At 44.2% G+C, this 25,814-nt stretch overlaps 1 protein-coding gene across 1 annotated transcript; it reads left to right on the top strand.

The window, feature by feature from the left end:
- The first annotated feature begins 264 nt into the window (after positions 1 to 264).
- PPOX (protoporphyrinogen oxidase) lies at positions 265 to 25,521 on the top strand. Its single transcript, XM_073566896.1, has 13 exons — positions 265 to 341; positions 12,419 to 12,524; positions 12,598 to 12,732; positions 12,850 to 12,965; positions 13,041 to 13,173; positions 22,973 to 23,117; positions 23,202 to 23,392; positions 23,470 to 23,530; positions 23,615 to 23,733; positions 24,549 to 24,662; positions 24,875 to 25,024; positions 25,163 to 25,205; positions 25,297 to 25,521. The coding sequence occupies exons 2-13, from the start codon at positions 12,438 to 12,440 to the stop codon at positions 25,425 to 25,427; spliced, it is 1,425 nt and encodes a 474-aa protein (XP_073422997.1). The 5' UTR covers positions 265 to 341; positions 12,419 to 12,437; the 3' UTR covers positions 25,428 to 25,521.
- The last annotated feature ends 293 nt before the right edge of the window (positions 25,522 to 25,814 follow it).

Raw genomic sequence — 25,814 nt, 5'->3', positions numbered from 1 at the left:
ATGTACAGGAACCAATTACAGAGCAGCTTTCATTATTTAAGAGCAGTATTTCAAATGAAAGCTGTATCGTGATTTGTTGGAAAGGGTAACAATGACATTCACGTCTGTCAATCCATATTGCACCAAACCAAACCATAATCCACGCTGTATGAAGATCACGTGATGTGTGCTCACCTATCAGATCATCCCAACACTTCCTGCTTACTTATGTCACTCACTCCAAGCTAAACGTGTGATTGGTTAAAATAGAACAATCACGCCCACTGTAGCTCCATCTCTTGAGCATGTGGTGGGAGGAGCTTCTGAGTGTCACTGAGGACGAGCCGCAAGATAAACTGACGGTGAGTTTCCCCGCATGTTACCGAGGAACACCGAGTTTCCCCGAATCTGGGAGATCGAACCCACTGCCTGTGTGCTGTACATTATTACACCCCTCCTGTATACCAGTGTGCTGTACATTATTACACCCCTCCTGTATACCTGTGTGCTGTACATTATTACACCCCTCCTGTATACCAGTGTGCTGTACATTATTACACCCCTCCTGTATACCTGTGTGCTGTACATTATTACACCCCTCCTGTATACCAGTGTGCTGTACATTATTACACCCCTCCTGTATACCAGTGTGCTGTACATTATTACACCCCTCCTGTATACCAGTGTGCTGTACATTATTACACCCCTCCTGTATACCAGTGTGCTGTACATTATTACACCCCTCCTGTATACCAGTGTGCTGTACATTATTACACCCCTCCTGTATACCAGTGTGCTGTACATTATTACACCCCTCCTGTATACCAGTGAGCTGTACATCATTACACCCCTCCTGTATACCAGTGTGCTGTACATTATTACACCCCTCCTGTATACCAGTGTGCTGTACATTATTACACCCCTCCTGTATACCAGTGTGCTGTACATTATTACACCCCTCCTGTATACCAGTGTGCTGTACATTATTACACCCCTCCTGTATACCAGTGTGCTGTACATTATTACACCCCTCCTGTATACCAGTGTGCTGTACATTATTACACCCCTCCTGTATACCAGTGAGCTGTACATCATTACACCCCTCCTGTATACCAGTGTGCTGTACATTATTACACCCCTCCTGTATACCAGTGTGCTGTACATTATTACACCCCTCCTGTATACCAGTGTGCTGTACATTATTACACCCCTCCTGTATACCTGTGTGCTGTACATTATTACACCCCTCCTGTATACCTGTGTGCTGTACATTATTACACCCCTCCTGTATACCAGTGTGCTGTACATTATTACACCCCTCCTGTATACCAGTGTGCTGTACATCATTACACCCCTCCTGTATACCAGTGTGCTGTACATTATTACACCCCTCCTGTATACCAGTGTGCTGTACATTATTACACCCCTCCTGTATACCAGTGTGCTGTACATTATTACACCCCTCCTGTATACCAGTGTGCTGTACATTATTACACCCCTCCTGTATACCTGTGTGCTGTACATTATTACACCCCTCCTGTATACCAGTGTGCTGTACATTATTACACCCCTCCTGTATACCAGTGTGCTGTACATCATTACACCCCTCCTGTATACCAGTGTGCTGTACATTATCACACCCCTCCTGTATACCTGTGTGCTGTACATTATTACACCCCTCCTGTATACCTGTGTGCTGTACATTATTACACCCCTCCTGTATACCAGTGTGCTGTACATTATTACACCCCTCCTGTATACCAGTGTGCTGTACATCATTACACCCCTCCTGTATACCTGTGTGCTGTACATTATTACACCCCTCCTGTATACCAGTGTGCTGTACATTATTACACCCCTCCTGTATACCAGTGTGCTGTACATTATCACACCCCTCCTGTATAACAGTGTGCTGTACATTATTACACCCCTCCTGTATACCAGTGTGCTGTACATTATTACACCCCTCCTGTATACCAGTGTGCTGTACATTATTACACCCCTCCTGTATACCAGTGTGCTGTACATCATTACACCCCTCCTGTATACCAGTGTGCTGTACATTATTACACCCCTCCTGTATACCAGTGTGCTGTACATTATTACACCCCTCCTGTATACCAGTGTGCTGTACATTATTACACCCCTCCTGTATACCAGTGTGCTGTACATTATTACACCCCTCCTGTATACCTGTGTGCTGTACATTATTACACCCCTCCTGTATACCAGTGTGCTGTACATTATTACACCCCTCCTGTATACCAGTGTGCTGTACATCATTACACCCCTCCTGTATACCAGTGTGCTGTACATTATCACACCCCTCCTGTATACCTGTGTGCTGTACATTATTACACCCCTCCTGTATACCTGTGTGCTGTACATTATTACACCCCTCCTGTATACCAGTGTGCTGTACATTATTACACCCCTCCTGTATACCAGTGTGCTGTACATTATTACACCCCTCCTGTATACCTGTGTGCTGTACATTATTACACCCCTCCTGTATACCTGTGTGCTGTACATTATTACACCCCTCCTGTATACCAGTGAGCTGTACATTATTACACCCCTCCTGTATACCAGTGTGCTGTACATTATTACACCCCTCCTGTATACCAGTGTGCTGTACATTATTACACCCCTCCTGTATACCAGTGTGCTGTACATTATTACACCCCTCCTGTATACCAGTGTGCTGTACATTATTACACCCCTCCTGTATAACAGTGTGCTGTACATTATTACACCCCTCCTGTATACCAGTGTGCTGTACATTATTACACCCCTCCTGTATACCTGTGTGCTGTACATTATTACACCCCTCCTGTATACCAGTGTGCTGTACATTATTACACCCCTCCTGTATACCAGTGTGCTGTACATTATTACACCCCTCCTGTATACCAGTGTGCTGTACATTATTACACCCCTCCTGTATACCTGTGTGCTGTACATTATTACACCCCTCCTGTATACCAGTGTGCTGTACATCATTACACCCCTCCTGTATACCAGTGTGCTGTACATCATTACACCCCTCCTGTATACCAGTGTGCTGTACATTATTACACCCCTCCTGTATACCAGTGTGCTGTACATTATTACACCCCTCCTGTATACCTGTGTGCTGTACATTATTACACCCCTCCTGTATACCAGTGTGCTGTACATCATTACACCCCTCCTGTATACCTGTGTGCTGTACATTATTACACCCCTCCTGTATACCAGTGTGCTGTACATCATTACACCCCTCCTGTATACCTGTGTGCTGTACATTATTACACCCCTCCTGTATAACAGTGTGCTGTACATTATTACACCCCTCCTGTATACCAGTGTGCTGTACATTATTACACCCCTCCTGTATACCAGTGAGCTGTACATTATTACACCCCTCCTGTATACCTGTGTGCTGTACATTATTACACCCCTCCTGTATACCAGTGTGCTGTACATTATTACACCCCTCCTGTATACCAGTGTGCTGTACATCATTACACCCCTCCTGTATACCAGTGTGCTGTACATTATCACACCCCTCCTGTATACCAGTGTGCTGTACATTATCACACCCCTCCTGTATAACAGTGAGCTGTACATTATTACACCCCTCCTGTATACCAGTGTGCTGTACATCATTACACCCCTCCTGTATACCTGTGTGCTGTACATTATCACACCCCTCCTGTATACCAGTGAGCTGTACATTATCACACCCCTCCTGTATACCTGTGTGCTGTACATTATTACACCCCTCCTGTATACCTGTGTGCTGTACATTATTACACCCCTCCTGTATACCTGTGTGCTGTACATTATTACACCCCTCCTGTATACCTGTGTGCTGTACATTATTACACCCCTCCTGTATACCTGTGTGCTGTACATTATTACACCCCTCCTGTATACCAGTGTGCTGTACATTATTACACCCCTCCTGTATACCAGTGTGCTGTACATTATTACACCCCTCCTGTATACCAGTGAGCTGTACATTATTAAACCCCTCCTGTATACCTGTGTGCTGTACATTATTACACCCCTCCTGTATACCAGTGTGCTGTACATTATTACACCCCTCCTGTATACCAGTGTGCTGTACATTATTACACCCCTCCTGTATACCAGTGTGCTGTACATTATTACACCCCTCCTGTATACCAGTGAGCTGTACATTATTACACCCCTCCTGTATACCAGTGAGCTGTACATTATTACACCCCTCCTGTATACCTGTGTGCTGTACATTATTACACCCCTCCTGTATACCAGTGAGCTGTACATTATTACACCCCTCCTGTATACCAGTGTGCTGTACATTATTACACCCCTCCTGTATACCAGTGTGCTGTACATTATTACACCCCTCCTGTATACCAGTGTGCTGTACATCATTACACCCCTCCTGTATACCAGTGTGCTGTACATTATTACACCCCTCCTGTATACCAGTGTGCTGTACATTATTACACCCCTCCTGTATACCAGTGTGCTGTACATTATTACACCCCTCCTGTATACCAGTGTGCTGTACATCATTACACCCCTCCTGTATACCAGTGTGCTGTACATTATCACACCCCTCCTGTATAACAGTGAGCTGTACATTATTACACCCCTCCTGTATACCAGTGTGCTGTACATCATTACACCCCTCCTGTATACCTGTGTGCTGTACATTATCACACCCCTCCTGTATACCAGTGAGCTGTACATTTACACCCCTCCTGTATACCTGTGTGCTGTACATTATTACACCCCTCCTGTATACCAGTGTGCTGTACATTATTACACCCCTCCTGTATACCAGTGTGCTGTACATTATTACACCCCTCCTGTATACCTGTGTGCTGTACATTATTACACCCCTCCTGTATACCTGTGTGCTGTACATTATTACACCCCTCCTGTATACCAGTGAGCTGTACATTATTACACCCCTCCTGTATACCTGTGTGCTGTACATTATTACACCCCTCCTGTATACCGGTGTGCTGTACATTATTACACCCCTCCTGTATACCGGTGTGCTGTACATTATTACACCCCTCCTGTATACGAGTGTGCTGTACATTATTACACCCCTCCTGTATACCAGTGTGCTGTACATTATTACACCCCTCCTGTATACCTGTGTGCTGTACATTATTACACCCCTCCTGTATACCAGTGTGCTGTACATTATTACACCCCTCCTGTATACCAGTGTGCTGTACATTATTACACCCCTCCTGTATACCAGTGTGCTGTACATTATTACACCCCTCCTGTATACCAGTGTGCTGTACATTATTACACCCCTCCTGTATACCAGTGAGCTGTACATTATTACACCCCTCCTGTATAACAGTGTGCTGTACATTATTACACCCCTCCTGTATACCAGTGTGCTGTACATTATTACACCCCTCCTGTATACCAGTGTGCTGTACATTATTACACCCCTCCTGTATACCTGTGTGCTGTACATTATTACACCCCTCCTGTATACCAGTGTGCTGTACATTATCACACCCCTCCTGTATACCAGTGTGCTGTACATTATCACACCCCTCCTGTATAACAGTGTGCTGTACATTATTACACCCCTCCTGTATAACAGTGTGCTGTACATTATTACACCCCTCCTGTATACCTGTGTGCTGTACATTATTACACCCCTCCTGTATAACAGTGTGCTGTACATTATTACACCCCTCCTGTATTACCTGTGTGCTGTACATTGTCACCCCCCTCCTGTATACCAGTGTGCTGTACATTATTACACCCCTCCTGTATACCTGTGTGCTGTACATTATTACACCCCTCCTGTATACCAGTGTGCTGTACATTATTACACCCCTCCTGTATACCAGTGTGCTGTACATTATTACACCCCTCCTGTATACCAGTGAGCTGTACATTATTACACCCCTCCTGTATACCTGTGTGCTGTACATTATTACACCCCTCCTGTATACCTGTGTGCTGTACATTATTACACCCCTCCTGTATACCAGTGTGCTGTACATTATTACACCCCTCCTGTATACCAGTGTGCTGTACATTATTACACCCCTCCTGTATACCAGTGTGCTGTACATTATTACACCCCTCCTGTATACCAGTGTGCTGTACATTATTACACCCCTCCTGTATAACAGTGTGCTGTACATTATTACACCCCTCCTGTATAACAGTGTGCTGTACATTATTACACCCCTCCTGTATAACAGTGTGCTGTACATTATTACACCCCTCCTGTATAACAGTGTGCTGTACATCATTACACCCCTCCTGTATACCTGTGTGCTGTACATTATCACACCCCTCCTGTATACCAGTGAGCTGTACATTATTACACCCCTCCTGTATTACCTGTGTGCTGTACATTATTACACCCCTCCTGTATACCAGTGTGCTGTACATTATTACACCCCTCCTGTATACCAGTGTGCTGTACATTATTACACCCCTCCTGTATAACAGTGTGCTGTACATTATTACACCCCTCCTGTATAACAGTGTGCTGTACATTATTACACCCCTCCTGTATAACAGTGTGCTGTACATTATTACACCCCTCCTGTATAACAGTGTGCTGTACATCATTACACCCCTCCTGTATACCTGTGTGCTGTACATTATCACACCCCTCCTGTATACCAGTGAGCTGTACATTATTACACCCCTCCTGTATTACCTGTGTGCTGTACATTGTCACCCCCCTCCTGTATACCAGTGTGCTGTACATTATTACACCCCTCCTGTATACCTGTGTGCTGTACATTATTACACCCCTCCTGTATACCAGTGTGCTGTACATTATTACACCCCTCCTGTATACCAGTGTGCTGTACATTATTACACCCCTCCTGTATACCAGTGAGCTGTACATTATTACACCCCTCCTGTATACCTGTGTGCTGTACATTATTACACCCCTCCTGTATACCTGTGTGCTGTACATTATTACACCCCTCCTGTATACCAGTGTGCTGTACATTATTACACCCCTCCTGTATACCAGTGTGCTGTACATTATTACACCCCTCCTGTATACCAGTGTGCTGTACATTATTACACCCCTCCTGTATACCAGTGTGCTGTACATTATTACACCCCTCCTGTATAACAGTGTGCTGTACATTATTACACCCCTCCTGTATAACAGTGTGCTGTACATTATTACACCCCTCCTGTATAACAGTGTGCTGTACATCATTACACCCCTCCTGTATACCTGTGTGCTGTACATTATCACACCCCTCCTGTATACCAGTGAGCTGTACATTATTACACCCCTCCTGTATACCTGTGTGCTGTACATTATTACACCCCTCCTGTATACCAGTGTGCTGTACATTATTACACCCCTCCTGTATACCTGTGTGCTGTACATTATTACACCCCTCCTGTATACCAGTGTGCTGTACATTATCACACCCCTCCTGTATACCAGTGTGCTGTACATTATCACACCCCTCCTGTATACCAGTGTGCTGTACATTATTACACCCCTCCTGTATACCAGTGTGCTGTACATTATCACACCCCTCCTGTATACCAGTGTGCTGTACATTATTACACCCCTCCTGTATAACAGTGTGCTGTACATTATTACACCCCTCCTGTATAACAGTGTGCTGTACATTATTACACCCCTCCTGTATACCAGTGTGCTGTACATTATTACACCCCTCCTGTATACCAGTGTGCTGTACATTATTACACCCCTCCTGTATACCAGTGTGCTGTACATTATCACACCCCTCCTGTATACCAGTGTGCTGTACATTATCACACCCCTCCTGTATACCAGTGTGCTGTACTTTATTACACCCCTCCTGTATAACAGTGTGCTGTACTTTATTACACCCCTCCTGTATAACAGTGTGCTGTACATTATTACACCCCTCCTGTATACCTGTGTGCTCTACATTATTACACCCCTCCTGTATACCAGTGTGCTGTACATTATCACACCCCTCCTGTATACCAGTGTGCTGTACATTATCACACCCCTCCTGTATAACAGTGTGCTGTACATTATTACACCCCTCCTGTATACCTGTGTGCTGTACATTATTACACCCCTCCTGTATACCTGTGTGCTGTACATTATTACACCCCTCCTGTATACCTGTGTGCTGTACATTATCACACCCCTCCTGTATACCAGTGTGCTGTACATTATCACACCCCTCCTGTATACCAGTGAGCTTTACATTATCACACCCCTCTTGTATACCAGTGTGCTTTACATTATCACACCCCTCTTGTATACCAGTGTGCTGTACATTATCACACCCCTCTTGTATACCAGTGTGCTGTACATTATCACACCCCTCTTGTATACCATTGTGCTGTACATTATCACACCCCTCCTGTATACCAGTGTGCTGTACATTATTACAGCCCTCCTGTATAACAGTGTGCTGTACATTATTACACCCCTCCTGTATACCTGTGTGCTGTACATTATCACACCCCTCCTGTATACCAGTGTGCTGTACATTATCACACCCCTCCTGTATACCAGTGAGCTTTACATTAGCACACCCCTCTTGTATACCAGTGTGCTGTACATTAGCACACCCCTCTTGTATACCAGTGTGCTGTACATTATCACACCCCTCCTGTATACCAGTGTGCTGTACATTATTACAGCCCTCCTGTATACCAGTGTGCTGTACATTATTACACCCCTCCTGTATACCTGTGTGCTGTACATTATTACACCCCTACTGTATACCTGTGTGCTGTACATTATTACACCCCTCCTGTATACCTGTGTGCTGTACATTATTACACCCCTCCTGTATACCAGTGTGCTGTACATTATTACACCCCTCCTGTATACCAGTGTGCTGTACATTATTACAGCCCTCCTGTCTACCTGTTTGCTGTACATTATTACACCCCTCCTGTATACCTGTGTGCTGTACATTATCACACCCCTCCTGTATACCTGTGTGCTGTACATTGTCACACCCCTCCTGTATACCTGTGTGCTGTACATTATCACACCCCTCCTGTATACCAGTGTGCTGTACATTATTACACCCCTCCTGTATACCAGTGTGCTGTACATTATTACACCCCTCCTGTATACCTGTGTGCTGTACATTATTACACCCCTCCTGTATACCAGTGTGCTGTACATTATTACAGCCCTCCTGTATACCAGTGTGCTGTACATTATTACACCCCTCCTGTATACCTGTGTGCTGTACATTATCACACCCCTCCTGTATACCTGTGTGCTGTACATTGTCACCCCCCTCCTGTATACCAGTGTGCTGTACATTATCACACCCCTCCTGTATACCAGTGTGCTGTACAATATTACACCCCTCCTGTATACCTGTGTGCTGTACATTATCACACCCCTCCTGTATACCAGTGTGCTGTACATTATCACACCCCTCCTGTATACCAGTGAGCTTTACATTATCACACCCCTCTTGTATACCAGTGTGCTGTACATTATCACACCCCTCTTGTATACCAGTGTGCTGTACATTATCACACCCCTCCTGTATACCAGTGTGCTGTACATTATCACAGCCCTCCTGTATACCAGTGTGCTGTACATTATCACACCCCCCCTCCTGTATACCAGTGTGCTGTACATTGTTACACCCCTCCTGTATACCAGTGTGCTGTACATTATTACACCCCTCCTGTATAACAGTGTGCTGTACATTATCACACCCCTCCTGTATACCTGTGTGCTGTACATTGTCACACCCCTCCTGTATACCTGTGTGCTGTACATTATCACACCCCTCCTGTATACCAGTGTGCTGTACATTATTACACCCCTCCTGTATACCAGTGTGCTGTACATTATTACACCCCTCCTGTATACCTGTGTGCTGTACATTATTACACCCCTCCTGTATACCAGTGTGCTGTACATTATTACAGCCCTCCTGTATACCAGTGTGCTGTACATTATTACACCCCTCCTGTATACCTGTGTGCTGTACATTATCACACCCCTCCTGTATACCTGTGTGCTGTACATTGTCACCCCCCTCCTGTATACCAGTGTGCTGTACATTATCACACCCCTCCTGTATACCAGTGTGCTGTACAATATTACACCCCTCCTGTATACCTGTGTGCTGTACATTATCACACCCCTCCTGTATACCAGTGTGCTGTACATTATCACACCCCTCCTGTATACCAGTGAGCTTTACATTATCACACCCCTCTTGTATACCAGTGTGCTGTACATTATCACACCCCTCTTGTATACCAGTGTGCTGTACATTATCACACCCCTCCTGTATACCAGTGTGCTGTACATTATCACAGCCCTCCTGTATACCAGTGTGCTGTACATTATCACACACCCCCTCCTGTATACCAGTGTGCTGTACATTGTTACACCCCTCCTGTATACCAGTGTGCTGTACATTATTACACCCCTCCTGTATAACAGTGTGCTGTACTGTTGTGAGTTCATTTTCCCCTTCACCATTGAGGTCTGATGAACTCCCTCTTCTGGTGAAGGAAGGTAGTGAGGCTGATTACAAAGCACCTGAGCAGAGTGATGATGACTGGGTGACTGGAATTGCTGACTGGATATAAGGCAGCCGACGCCCTTCTGCCTTGCGGGTGATTTCTCTGAGGGATTCTAGGAGACCAGTCTGATTCCTGCTCCTCAAAAGCTAAGTTTTCTGCTCTGCTTTTTGCATTTGTGTTTTGGTTTTGTTTTGTCTTGTTTTTCTGGATTTCTGCCTTCCCCTGCTGGGTGAGCTGAATTCCTTTTTGCTCTGTCTTCAGAAAATACCTGAGTACTGATATAGTCTTTTTGAAGCCTAGCGTCTTCAGGGCTTTTTTCCCTATCAGTCTGTTAGCTCTTGTTTTGAGAGGGTTTTGGCGGATTGCAGACAGCAGCTTTTCTATCCTGTCCTATTTAGTTAGCTTGGGCCCCATCATTTGCTCAGCCTATCTTTCTATCTGTGTGAGTGTTTTTTCATCTTGCTTCACCGTCATTATATGTTGGGGGCTGCCTATTGCTTTGGGGTCTGCTCTGGGGCAGTTTAGATTTCCCTTTCTGTCTTTAGGCTATGTAGTTCTCCGGCTGTGATCGAGGGGTCTAGGGCACCGTAGGAACCCCCCACGGCTACTGCTAGTTATTGTTAGGTTCAGGGGTCTGCAATCCGATAGCTGCCAACTTCTCTGGTTTTCTGGACTTAGCTAGTATTTCTGTTTTTGCCTCCTACGGTGACTCATTCATAACACTGTACATTATCACACCCCTCCTGTATACCTGTGTGCTGTACATTATTACACCCCTCCTGTATACCAGTGTGCTGTACATTATCACACCCCTCCTGTATACCAGTGTGCTGTACATTATCACACCCCTCCTGTATACCAGTGTGCTGTACATTATCACACCCCTCCTGTATACCAGTGAGCTTTACATTATCACACCCCTCCTGTATACCAGTGAGCTTTACATTATCACACCCCTCCTGTATACCTGTGTGCTGTACATTATCACACCCCTCTTGTATACCAGTGAGCTGTTCATTATTACACCCCTCCTGTATACCAGTGAGCTGTACATTATTACACCCCTCCTGTATACCAGTGTGCTGTACATTATTACACCCCTCCTGTATACCAGTGAGCTGTACATTATTACACCCCTCCTGTATACCAGTGAGCTGCACATTATTACACCCCTCCTGTATACCTGTGTGCTGTACATTATTACACCCCTCCTGTATACCTGTGTGCTGTACATTATTACACCCTCCTGTATACCTGTGTGCTGTACATTATTACACCCCTCCTGTATACCAGTGAGCTGTACATTACACCCCTCCTGTATACCTGTGTGCTGTACATTATTACACCCCTCCTGTATACCAGTGAGCTGCACATTATTACACCCCTCCTGTATACCAGTGTGCTGTACATTATTACACCCCTCCTGTATACCTGTGTGCTGTACATTATTACCCTCTCCTGTATACCTGTGCGCTGTACATTATTACACCCCCTTCTGTATTCCTCTGTTTACTGTACATTACACTCCTCCTGTATACCTGTGTGCTGTACATTATTACAGCCCCTCCTGTATACCAGTGAGCTGTACATTATTACACCCCTCCTGTATACCTGTGTGCTGTACATTATTACACCTCTCCTGTCTACCTCTGTGTCCTGTACATTATTACCCTCTCCTGTATACCTGTGTGCTGTACATTATTACACCCCCTTCTGTATACCTCTGTTTACTGTACATTAAACTCCTCCTGTATACCTCTGTGTGCTGTACATTATTACAGCCCCTCTGTATACCACTGTGTCCTGCACATTATTACACCCCTCCTGTATACCTGTGTCTTGCACATTATTACCCCCTCCTGTATACCTCTGTGTGCTGTACATTATTACACCCTTTTTTTCCTTACAGATCTCTGGTAGATCTCTGGATGCAGAGGACAGTGGTGGTTGTGGGTGGTGGGATCAGTGGACTGACCGCCTGTTTCCACCTTGTTAAAGATGGCAGAGTGTCTAAGGTAAGCAAGCTCAGGGGCATTTTTGTCCTTGATTGCCATCTCCCCATCGATGAATCTCTAATTTGCGCCACAGGTGATATTATTGGAGGGCAGCAGCAGACTCGGTGGGTGGATGCGTTCCACACGGACTGAAGATGGCGCTGTGTTTGAACATGGACCCCGCGGGATGCGGCCCGGAGGATTGGTGGGGAGAAATACGCTGAGTATGGTGAGAGCATCAATATGGCGGCCATACCAGTCATCATGCAAATTTGCCTCATTGGTACACTGTGACGACTCTGCAGCTCTTATAGTGCCCCCAGGACTGACATCTTTTACCCTGCAGATCTCAGAGCTGGGACTGGAAGCAGATCTTCTTTCCGTGCTAAGCAGTCAACCGGCCGCCAAAAACCGCTACCTGTATGTCAACAAGTCACTACACAAGCTGCCGTCCAGTATAGGGTGAGCACATCCCACTGTCCGAATATTACGTCGCATCACGGGAAACACTACATTCACCTGCTTGTGTAATTATAGGGGCATCCTGCGTACCATCCCCCCCTTTTCAAAGCCTCTGTTCTTATGCGGCCTCCGGGATCTGACAGCCCCTCGAGGAACGAAGGAAGATGAGACCATCCATGATTTCTTCTCACGCCGCTTTGGAAATGAGGTGACAATCCTAAATATAGAGGGTGGTGTTATATTCTCGTACATAGGGGAAGTATTATAGTAGTTTTATTCTCGTACATAAGAGCAGTATTATAGTAGTTATATTCTTGTACATAGGAGGCAGTATTATAGTAGTTATATTCTTGTATATAGGGGGCAGTATTATAGTAGTTATATTCTCGTACATAGGGGAAGTATTATAGTAGTTTTATTCTCGTACATTAGAGCAGTATTATAGTAGTTATATTCTTGTACATGGGAGCAGTATTATAGTTGCTACATTCCTGCACATAGGAGCAGTATTATAGTAGTTAAATTCTTGTACATAGAGGTAGTATTATAGTAATTATACTCTTGTACATAGGAGCAGTATTATAGTAGTTAAATTCTTGTACATAGAGGTAGTATTATAGTAATTATACTCTTGTACATAGGGGACAGTATTATAGTAGTTTTATTCTCGTACATAAGAGCAGCATTATAGTAGTTATATTCTTGTACATAGAGGGCAGTATTATAGTAGTTATATTCTTGTATATAGGAGCAGTATTATAGTAGTTATAGTCTCGTACATGGGGGCAGTGTTATGGTAGATATATTCTTATACATAGGAGGCAGTATTATAGTAGTTATATTCTTGTACATAGGGGACAGTGTTATAGTAGTTATATTCTTGTACATAGGGGCAGTATTATAGTAGTTATATTCTTGTACATAGGAGCAGTATTATAGTTGCTACATTCCTGTACATAGGAGCAGTATTATAGTAGATAAATTCTTGTACATAGAGGTAGTATTATAGTAATTATACTCTTGTACATAGGGGCAGTATTATAGTAGTTATATTCTTGTACATAGGGGCAGCATTATAGTAGTTATATTCTTGTACATGGGGGCAGTATTATAGTAGTTTTATTCTCGTACATAAGAGCAGTATTATAGTAGTTATATTCTTGTACATAGGATTAGTATTATAGTTGCTACATTCCTGTACATAGGAGCAGTATTATAGTTGCTACATTCCTGTACATAGGAGCAGTATTATAGTTGCTACATTCCTGTACATAGGAGCAGTATTATAGTAAAATTCTTGTACATAGAGGTAGTATTATAGTAATTATACTCTTGTACATAGGGGCAGTATTATAGTAGTTATATTCTTGTACATAGGGGCAGTGTTTTAGTAGTTATATTCTTGTACATAGGGGCAGTATTATAGTAATTATATTCTTGTACATAGGGGGCAGTATTATAGTATTTATATTCTTGTACATGGGGGCAGTATTATAGTAGTTATATTCTCGTACATGGGGGCAGTATTATAGTAGTTATATTCTCGTACATGGGGGCAGTATTATAGTAGTTATATTCTTGTACATAAGAGCAGTATTATAGTAGTTATATTCTTGTACATAGGAGGGAGTATTATAGCAGTTATATTCTTGTACATAGAGGACAGTGTTATAGTAGTTATATTCTTGTACATAGGAGGGAGTATTATAGTAGTTATATTCTTGTACATAGGGGCAGTATTATAGTAGGTATATTCTTGTACATAGGAGCAGTATTATTGTAGTTATATTCTTGTACATAGGGGACAGTATTATATTAGTTTTATTAGCGTACATAAGAGCAGTATTATGGTAGTTATATTCTTGTACATAGGAGCAGTATTATAGTTGCTACATTCCTGTACATTGGAGCAGTATTATAGTAGTTAAATTCTTGTACATAGAGGTAGTATTATAGTAATTATACTCTTGTACATAGGGGCAGTATTATAGTAGTTATATTCTTGTACATAGGGGAAGTATTATAGTAGTTTTATTCTCGTACATAAGAGCAGTATTATAGTAGTTATACTCTTGTACATAGGGGTCAGTATTATAGTTGCTACATTCCTGTACATAGGAGCAGTATTATATTATAGTAGTTAAATTCTTGTACATAGAGGTAGTATTATAGTAATTATACTCTTGTACATAGGGGCAGTATTATAGTAGTTATATTCTTGTACATAGGGGCAGTATTATAGTAGTTATATTCTTGTACATAGCGGCAGTATTATAGTAGTTATATTCCTGTACATAGGAGCAGTATTATAGTAGTTATATTCCTGTACATAGGAGCAGTATTATAGTAGTTAAATTCTTGTACATAGAGGTAGTATTATAGTAATTATACTCTTGTACATAGGGGTCAGTATTATAGTAGTTATATTCTTGTACATAGGGGACAGTATTATAGTAGTTATACTCTTTGTAGTGTGGCTAATGGCCTAGTAGTCGATGTGAGGTATGTGTCACAGAGATGCCTCTGTGATGTTACCCGGAGTATTTTTTCTAGTGCATGAAAGCACTAAGAGGTTCGTTTGGTGCAACTGTTCCTGGGTTGCGGGAAGCTATGAGAGATGGGCAGGTCTGGCTACCCACATACTTCGCATCTGGGTGTGGTTACAGCCTATATAATGGAGGCTGTTTGGCACATGGTCTGTGTATTGGGAGGGAGAAGCCCTCCTGTTTGTGTGGCTCCAGACCGAGACTGGGTACTGGACATTACTCCAGCCTATGTACCCACAGGCCTGGCGGAGCAGAGTCCTGCTATGGACACTTGTACTTTGTTTTGCCTGATCTAAAGGCTGTTTACTTTCCGATTTTACTTCTGGGTTTATGAAGCAATAAACCCACATAAACTTATAGACCGGTTTCGCGCGTCCTGATATTTTCAGTACCGGAAAAAACGGTACTGGAGATATCCATGTACGTGTGTCCATTTGTCGCATCCGTGTGCTGTCCGTGTGTGATCCGTGTGGATACGTACCAGAGCCTGGTATTAAATCATTTTGTTTCTATTTTAACCCTATGACTTTAAAAACGCACACGGATGGTAGACGGATGGTACACGGTCGCCATCCGTGTGCAGTACGTGTTTATACGGACCCATTGACTTGTTTGGGTCCGTGTGATCCGTGCAGATGCACAGAAATGGACATGTCGACATGTGAAGCACACGGACACAAGGTCTGTGAGAAAACAAAGATATGTGCACAGACCTATTCCTTTGAATGGGTCTACATGTGTCAGTGTCTCTGGTACGTGTGAAAACTGTAACCACACTGATGTGTGAAAGGCGCCTTAAAGGAACATGCCTCCTGTTTTCCTCCCATTGCACCCGAGTGAGTACAACCCCTACATCTTGTACATAGGAGCAGTATTATAGTAATCATATTCTTGTACATTACCCAGGGGGCAGTATTATAGTAGTTATATTCTTGTACATAGGGGACAGTATTATAGTAGTTATATTCTTGTACATAGGAGCAGTATTATAGTAGTTATATTCTTGTACATAGGGGCAGTATTATAGTAGTTATATTCTTGTACATAGGGGACAGTATTATAGTAGTTATATTCTTGTACATAGGAGGCAGTATTATAGTAGTTATATTCTTGTACATAGGGGACAGTATTATAGTAGTTATATTCTTGTACATAGGAGGCAGTATTATAGTAGTTATATTCTTGTACATAGGAGCAGTATTATAGTAGTTATATTCTTGTACATAGGGGGCAGTATTATAGTAGTTATATTCTTGTACATCGGGGGCAGTATTATAGTAGTTATATTCTTGTACATAGGAGCAGTATTATAGTAGTTATATTCTTGTACATAGGGGACAGTATTATAGTAGTTATATTCTTGTACATAGGAGCAGTATTATACTAGTTATATTCTTGTACATAGGAGCAGTATTATAGTTATATTCTTGTACATAGAGGACAGTATTATAGTAGTTATATTCTTGTACATAGGAGCAGTATTATAGTAGTTATATTCTTGTACATAGGAGCAGTATTATAGTAGTTATATTCTTGTACATCGGGGGCAGTATTATAGTAGAAATATATTCTTTTCCATAGGGGGCAGTATTATAGTAGTTATATTCTTGTACATAGAGGCAGTATTATAGTAGTTATATTCTTGAACATAGGAGCAGTATTAGGCCGGGGTCACACTAACCGACGCAAAATACGGTCCGTAGTTTACAGGCGTAATACGGATGAATGACCCCTAAATAGTGCTCCGTATGTTATCCGTAAGCAAGGTGTGGTCGCGTATTTTGCGCATGTAAGCATCCGTATGTAATCCGTATGGCATCTGTATGGCGAGATTTTCTCGCAGCCTTGCAAAATGGACATTTAACGGTTTTGAGGCCTGCAAACTATTTAAATCATTAGCCTGCACCCTATTTATTGCCTCAGGAACAGGTGGCTGCCTCCATTCTGTCCATTTGTGACCTTGCCTTCACTAGGTGTGTTGGTGTTCTTTGTGCAGCATGGCAGAGGGTCTGACTTTCAACACAACTGAGCAGGTTCTCTTCAACTGGCTTTTGTCACGGCGCTTTGGCCAGCCATACCCAGTGATAGTGGATCCGCGGAGGAGGAGACGCATGTGGGTCCCATCCACTTTTGAGGCAATGACTCACAAGAGGTCATTTTCACCGCCTCTATTCTTCTCTGCGGGAGAATCCTGTAAAATTCTACCAATACTGTCGCATGAGCCTTGCAACATTTGATCGCCTCTTGGAGACAGTGCGCCCTGGGATAACCTTTCAGGACACAAGGATGCGCAAAGCGATATCTGCAGAGGAGCGACTTCTACTCACAATACGGTATTTACTACACAACCACATTCTCTATGTTCATGATGTGTTGCCCAAAGTATGTATTTATTGCTTCATGGATTCAGTTTAATGCCCTCCTCTTAGTCCACATATATTTCAACTTACAGACCCGAATGTTATGTGGAATATGTACTGAATATCACTTACTCATTGTGCAACCAAATATGTGTGTGTTAGTAGATGTGAAATCATAACAAGTTTGGTATGTATGGACCTGGTATTTGGTTAACTTGTGCATTCTAAAATGTTCCATTTCTGTTGTTCTTCAGCTTCCTGTCCACTGGCCTGTCATATGCTACCCTCCACCAACTCCTCATGCCCGAGCCCAGGATGGAAGACTGGTTGAGGATATCAAGGGACTTTGAGGAGGACTGCCAGTTTCCAAATTGTATTGGGGCCCTGGATGGCAAACATATCAGGGTGCGTAAGCCGCCGAACTCAGGCTCCCAATTCTTCCATTATAAGCAATACTTTTCTGTTGTATTGTTGGCTCTGGTAGACCCTCAGTACAAGTTTATAATTGTTGACATTGGGGCCTATGGAAGGACGGGAGACTCTAGAGTCTTCAATACTTCCATTATGGCTCGGCGGCTACGCACCAACCAGTTGGATCTACCACCACCACGCCAGCTACCAGGCTCCACTCAAGAATATGTCCCTTATGTCCTTGTGGCAGATGAGGCGTTTCAGTTAGCGCGCAATGTCATGAGGCCATATCCCCGGCGCAACCTGGACCACCGGTGCAGAATTTTTAACTTGCGCCTATCACGTGCTAGGCGACTGGTGGAGTGTTCCTTTGGCATTCTTTGTGCCAAATGGCGAGTACTCCAGTCTGCCATTCAGCTGAGTGAACAAAATGTTAATGAAGTAGTGAAAGCCTGTGTGGTTCTTCATAACTTCACCAGGATACATGATTGTTCCTCCTCTGCTGGTGTTGTGCGTGGGTCGGACAATGTGCGTAGGGCGAGACCACCTATCAACCCTCAACGTAGAACGCTCTCTGGGCTCTAAGTGCGTGATATTTTGACAAATTACTTTATATCACCTAAGGGGGCAACTTCTTGGCAAGAGCATGCTGTGTCTATGTTATAATTTTTTGGTTTATGTGTGTCTAAATATATATATTTCTACCACTTATGATTCTTTGAGTGTTTTTATTGCATTGGTAAGCATATGTTAGTATGCTGACACGGTTTTTTAGAATTGAGACAGAGACGTAAAATGTAGTAGCCAAATGTTTACTTTAGCCTTTTTTTTTTTTTTTTTTTTGTTAAAGCAAAACATATTATTGCCATATGAGAACTGTGGCAATGGGCCAAATTGGCCTTTTTACAGATGTGAACATTTTTTCCAAAACAAATTTTCACACATAGAAAAAACAAAAAACAACATAATGCAATACCAAAATGGCTACATTATAAATTTTGGTAAGTTGGAGAAGGAGAAGGCGGAAGACCAGCCTGTGGTTGCTGCTGGCTACTTTGCCCAACATCGCCCTGTGTGGGGGCATACTGTTGCCCATGATGTGGGTAGTGTACTGCCTCCTGGGATTGTTGTGGATACTGGCCAGAGTGATAATGAAGAGGGGCATCTTGTTGGGTCTGGTAGGCCCGTGTCTCATACCCACCAATATATCCATGTCGTCCCCAACCAGGTTGGGACCAGCCTCCAACACTGGGTGGGAACAAGTGGCCATATTGGTGAGGTTGGCTAGAGCCAGACATATCTGGCTGCTGTTGGGAAGGTTGGGTAGGGGGAGGAAGGGGGTGAGGTGTAGGCCCACGTATTTGAGGATCCTCAGACCCTGCTTGAGCAATCGTGTGGGGTGTCTAAGGCGCATTAGATTTCTGGGTGAAAGCTGCCACCTCTCCAGATATTCAAATAACTCATATGGGGTATTGGGGTGTGTGCATGCATCAAGTAGGATCTGAAAACATCCTCGAATACGGAGCCTCACCTCACGGGAAAGGGTACGAAGGTAAAGGGCCAGGCTGCGCGAGTATGCCTCCTCGCCATCATCATTATTGACTCTAGCCAAAAAGTTGAGGACCCCAGTGTCCACATTTGTACATGTATCTTGGGCAGGGATATGCCGCCGCCTTCTTCCTCGCCGGGATGGTCCAGCAGGCTGTGGTGAGGCCCGGATCTGGGCAGTTGGGCTGCTGCTCATGTTGCCCTGCTCCGCCAGTATGACTGATGGTGCAGCAGCAGATGGTCCTGGTGGTGGGGTTTCCTGACAGGATTCTTCACCCATGCTTCTTGTAGGGGGAAAAGATGGGCCAGCCACCTCATCCCCTACAGGATCAATGATGGGCTCTGTATCTGAGCCCGTTCCTCTCTCCGTAAGGTTGGACTGAGTTCTGTTATTAAATAGAACAGAGCCAAAAATAAATCAATATTTTTGGGCCTGTAAAGCATCTGTGTAATGTGGTGTGAGGTATCTACTTACGGTCTCAGATCCAGAATAGGGGCGAGGAAGGAGAGGCGGTCATAATAAATATATTTGCGCTTTGTGTGGCCCACATCCCCACTCCTGGGCCGCTGCTGACATTCCCGCCGTTATTGATCGCGGATGCTGCGCCAGCGTTTCATCACATCTTCCACTGCAATGTGACAGGAAAGATTCTCAATTTCACATATTTGATCGGTCACATTTGCTACCAGTAGCCTAGGCATGTGGCCTTCTGAGGTGTGCTTTCTACCCAGGGTGGCATATCTAATTGGGGCATCCAGGCCAGATACACAGGGTCACAAGAGTTCATGTATCAAGTAACTACACTTAATAACTTGGTTGGCTAAGAGGAAGAGGAGCTTGTGGCCTGGGCAAAATTATGGCAGTGTCAAACCATGTGTCACATCCAAATCTACCCGCCTCATGAGGAAAAAGGTGGAAGCACAGGAAGGGGGGGGGGGGTGGCTGATTCTATATGCATCTTTTGATGTGAGGTAATTTTAATCAGTTTTTGGGTTGTACTTACTCAGTTTCTGCTGCTCCTCACGTTGCTGATCACCAAAATCATGGAACATCTGGCGACATATGTGCCTCCTTTCTTGCCCGATTGGCATAATGGGCATCACGTTGGTCCCAGATTTCTGGCCGCTCCTGCACCAGTACAATCAACATCTCCACATTGAGGAAATATGGCGCCATGACGCTGCTGTACTCCGTGGAGGCGTACTTCCTGGATGTCTGGAGCACTTTTTGAGCTCATTTGCATGTCTAAGCTTCCTGATGATGGATTGGCCCATTTTCTGTCACCAGCCAAAAGACCTGCGTATTTCTCGCAAGTCACACATCTGGTCCGTATTTTTGCGCACCCATAGACTTGCATTGGCGTACTACGGGCGTAGTACACTGACAATCGCAGCATGCTGCGATTGGTACAGACCGTAGAATACGGGCGAGAATTATACGGCTGTTGGGAGCTGCCCCATAGAGAATCATTTGTCCGTGTGTAATGTGTGCTTTTAACACCTCGCACTCGTCCGTATTCCTCTCTAGTGTGACCCTGGCCTTATAGTAGTTATATTCTTGTACATAGGGGGCAGTGTTATAGTAGTTAAATTCTTGTACATAGGAGGCAGTATTATAGTAGTTAAATTCTTGTACATAGGGGCAGTATTATAGTAGTTAAATTCTTGTACATAGGGGCAGTATTATAGTAGTTATATTCTTGTACATAGGAGGCAGTATTATAGTAGTTATATTCTTGTACATGGAGCAGTATTATAGTAGTTATATTCTTGTACCTAGGAGCAGTATTATAGTAGTTATATTCTTGTACATAGGAGCAGTATTATAGTAGTTATATTCTTGTACATAGGGGCAGTATTATAGTAGTTATATTCTTGTACATAGGGGCAGTATTATAGTAGTTATATTCTTGTACATAGGGAGCAGTATTATAGTAGTTATATTCTTGTACATAGGGGCAGTATTATAGTAGATAAATTCTTGTACATAGGAGGCAGTATTATAGTAGTTAAATTCTTGTACATAGGGGCAGTATTATAGTAGTTATATTCTTGTACATAGGAGGCAGTATTATAGTAGTTATATTCTTGTACATGGAGCAGTATTATAGTAGTTATATTCTTGTACCTAGGAGCAGTATTATAGTAGTTATATTCTTGTATATAGGAGCAGTATTATAGTAGTTAAATTCTTGTACATAGGGGCAGTATTATAGTAGTTATATTCTTGTACATAGGGGGCAGTATTATAGTAGTTATATTCTTGTACCTAGGAGCAGTATTATAGTAGTTATATTCTTGTATATAGGAGCAGTATTATAGTAGTTAAATTCTTGTACATAGAGGTAGTATTATAGTAATTATACTCTTGTACATGGGGCAGAATTATAGTAGTTATATTCTTGTACATAGATGCAGTATTATAGTAGTTATATTCTTGTACATAGGGAGCAGTATTATAGTGGTTATATTCTTGTACATAGAGGCAGTATTATAGTAGTTATATTCTTGTACATAGGGAGCAGTATTATAGTAGTTATATTCTTGTAGATAGAGGCAGTATTATAGTAGTTATATTCTTGTACATAGATGCAGTATTATAGTAGTTATATTCTTATACATAGGGGCAGTATTATAGTAGTTATATTCTTGTACATAGGGGGCAGTATTATAGTAGTTAAATATTCAAGTACACAATTGTATTACATAGTCTGTTCCTCCTCTATATGATTCAGTACACATATGGCTGCAGGCTGTAATCCTTATCTCCTAGTTTTCTGTCCTGTATGGTGTTGCTGATATCTCAGTGCAGGGTGTGATGACTCTTGCAGCGGTTGTCCTACAAACAGCAACAGTAACTTTATATCGTACATTTGATAGTCAGCTCTGTGGTCGGCGCTGTCTGTTATCTGTATATCTTTATACTTATGATAAACCTTCTGTTTTTTTTGGGATCGACCACAGTGCCCTCAGCCTGCAATCTGCTCCTCTTCAGGAGACCCTCTAGATTGCAGTTTATGAAGTGTTTACCTCCTCATAGTCTCTGTGCTGCTTTCCCCACCGTGTTGTGCCTGTTGTAGCCCCCATTTCTCAGGTGCTGCTGCTCTCTGGGTGCAGTAATTTCGCGCTTTGCTTTCCGCAGCTCGCTGATATAGTGATAGACAGCCTGTGTCGGGGGGTGTTCGCCGGTGACAGCCGCCAGCTCAGCCTCCGCTCCTGCTTCCCCTTCCTATACGAAGCTGAACGTCACAAAAGATCTGTGGTACTGGGGATGGTCGCCACTGGAGGTAAGGGCTCACATCGCAAGGGGCACCGGGCACATCCCATCCTCAGCTTTGCTGCTCATCATGGTCTCTCTATCGTTGGGACAGATAAGACGCCACCGCTGGACTCGCCACTCATTCATAGGTCGAAGAAGGAGAAGTGGAGCCAGTGGTCGCTCCAAGGGGGAATGCAGACCCTCTCCGACACCCTCGAGGGCTACATTAAGGATAGAGGTGTGCAGATACACAAGAACACCCCAGTGGAGGCACTGCAGTGGCAGGCGGATGGTGGCTGGCAGGTATTGGGGTGAGGGTGACATCCTGCTTCGCCCCCGAAACCTTTGTCCCCTCAATCATCTGTAATGTTTCCTTCTAGATCAAGGTTCCTGGCGGCAGCGTGTCAGCCGATCATGTGATCAGCGCAATCCCCGCAGCAGGTACCACCCCTCACCACATACAGGCAAGGGATTCCTTGTATTACAGGTCACATCACTGACAGTCCCCCCATTATGTTTCCTCAGTACTGAGCAAAGTGCTGCCCCTCAATGCTGAGCCAATGAAAAAAACCCTGCGTGAGATGAGCGCAGCCACTGTGGCTGTGGTAAACCTGGAGTATGACGGAAATGTGCTGCCTGTATCGGTGAGTGACCCAAAAATGACAGGCTCTGTCCTCCGATTGTCATTGTGCTTTACTCCGAGTGTTAGGGTCCTTTATTCTCCATACTCCCTCCCCCATGTCAGGGTGCTGTATCCTTAAATGTCAGAGTTGTTATCCTGTACCCCTGTGGGTCAGGATGACAGACGATGAGTGAGACCGCTAGCACATTTCAGCAATGCCAGTTCTTCTCACTAGGATATGGATCCTTTTGCTGTACTCCCAAGTCTGTGTCCTTATGTCCTACTCTCAAGGGCCCGGGTTCTTTCTCCCATAGCCCCAAGGACCCAGTTCCTTCTCCTGTACACCGGGGGCCTGGTTCCTTCTCTCGTATCTCTGAGGGTCCTGGTCCTTTGTCTTACTCCTGAGGATCCGGAACCTTTTTCTGTACTCCTCTGAGCGGCCAGGTCTTTCTCTCTTAGACCTGAGGGCTGAGGTCCTTCTCCCGTACCCCCCCGTCCACCGGTTGCCAGGTCCTTCTTCCTTAGCCCCCACTTCCCCTCCTGAGGGTCCGTATCCTTTTCTCATAGCCCCCTAATGGCAAGGTCCTTCTCCCGTACCCAAGAGGGTCTTGGTCCTTCTCTCATAGTTCTGAGGGTCTGGATCGTTTTTCTGTACCTGGCATCAGCAATACCGGGGAATCGATAATGCGTTCGCACCACAGGATGTGACATAGGGTACCTGCAGACTTTGCTCTCAAGCCTGTACACAAAACCCCCTTAACCCTCTGCCTTCCTCCAGTACAATAATAAACCCTTTAGTCTGAATTTTGGGGTTCACTTTCTTTCTCTCCCCTCCAGGGTTTCGGACATCTGATTCCCTCCTTTGAGGACGACGCGACGTTGGGGATCGTATACGATTCTCTCGCTTTCCCGAAACACAACAGACGAGGCGGCAGCTCCACCAGACTGACGGTAATGGCGGCCAATCTCAGGAGGATGCTGACAGTGCAGAGGACTGTACCCCGAGGTTGACAGTCTAATTACTGCAGTGATAAAGCGTGGCAGGAAATCGCAGCCATTACATTAGGACCTGACATCTTGGGGGGGAAAGTTGATATCAGACAAAGAAGGGCCGTCGCTAAGTGTTCGTCACAATGTCACAGTACCTGTCGTGTTCCCTGCAGGTGATGCTTGGAGGTGCCTGGTTTGAGAGCAGCCTGGGTGACCCGGATGCTGTATCAAAGGAGGTGCTATTGAGCCTGGCATCCACGGCGGCCGCCACCCAGCTGGGAGTGAAGGAGACACCGTGCCGCACCATCGTGACCCTGAACAAGGTAACGGCCCCATTAGATCCTGTCTGTCTACATTAAACCTGCACTGTCCCTTACTGCTCACAGCAGAGCTGCATAGGCTGTGTTGCGACTACTAGGGAGCAGAGCTCCTTTTACGTCTATGGCCTTGTTTCTTCACAGAGCTGCATCCCCCAGTACACGCTGGGACACTGGAAGCGGATCGGTAAGGAGTCAAAACTCCCATGTACCCCAATAAACCAGTGGGAGGGGTCGTCCTGCTGTCCATTCATTTACATGTCTTCTTTCCCCCGCAGATCATCTCTTCTGCTACATCCACCAGCACTCTCTGCCCCTCAGCCTCATCGGGGCCTCCTACCAAGGCGTATCGGTTAACGACTGCATCTACAACGCCAGGAAATCTGTCAAGCGCCTGCTGGGATGCTAGCGGACTACAACTCTCAGCGTGCGCAGTCCCCGTGTGTGTAAATGGAGATTCCTTTTTCTATACGTTTTCTAAAATAAAAATAATGTATAAAGTTTCCAAAACTTTTTAAATGTGTAATAGGCAGAAATGGTGAGTAACCTGGGGCTCTGAAAGTGTTGTGACACTATAACTCCCAGCATGCCCTGACAGCTGTAAGCTGGAGAGCACAGCTTTTGCATAGTCTTAACCCGTGAAAGATAATAGGGGGAAACGGCTAAAATTAAAAACCATCTAGATTTAAGTTTTTGAAACTTTGAAAACTTTTTAAAAATGTTTAATAGAGAACGCCAGCCTTGTTTTCCTTCTAATTTGCGGCTCTTTTTGGCTTTGCTCAGAAAACGCCTACAC

This window comes from Dendrobates tinctorius, unplaced genomic scaffold (genome assembly GCF_039654945.1).
Source record: "Dendrobates tinctorius isolate UK_male_01 unplaced genomic scaffold, ASM3965494v1 ptg000019l, whole genome shotgun sequence".
NCBI lineage: Eukaryota > Metazoa > Chordata > Amphibia > Anura > Dendrobatidae > Dendrobates > Dendrobates tinctorius.
This window is presented reverse-complemented; position numbering and strand designations above follow the sequence as displayed.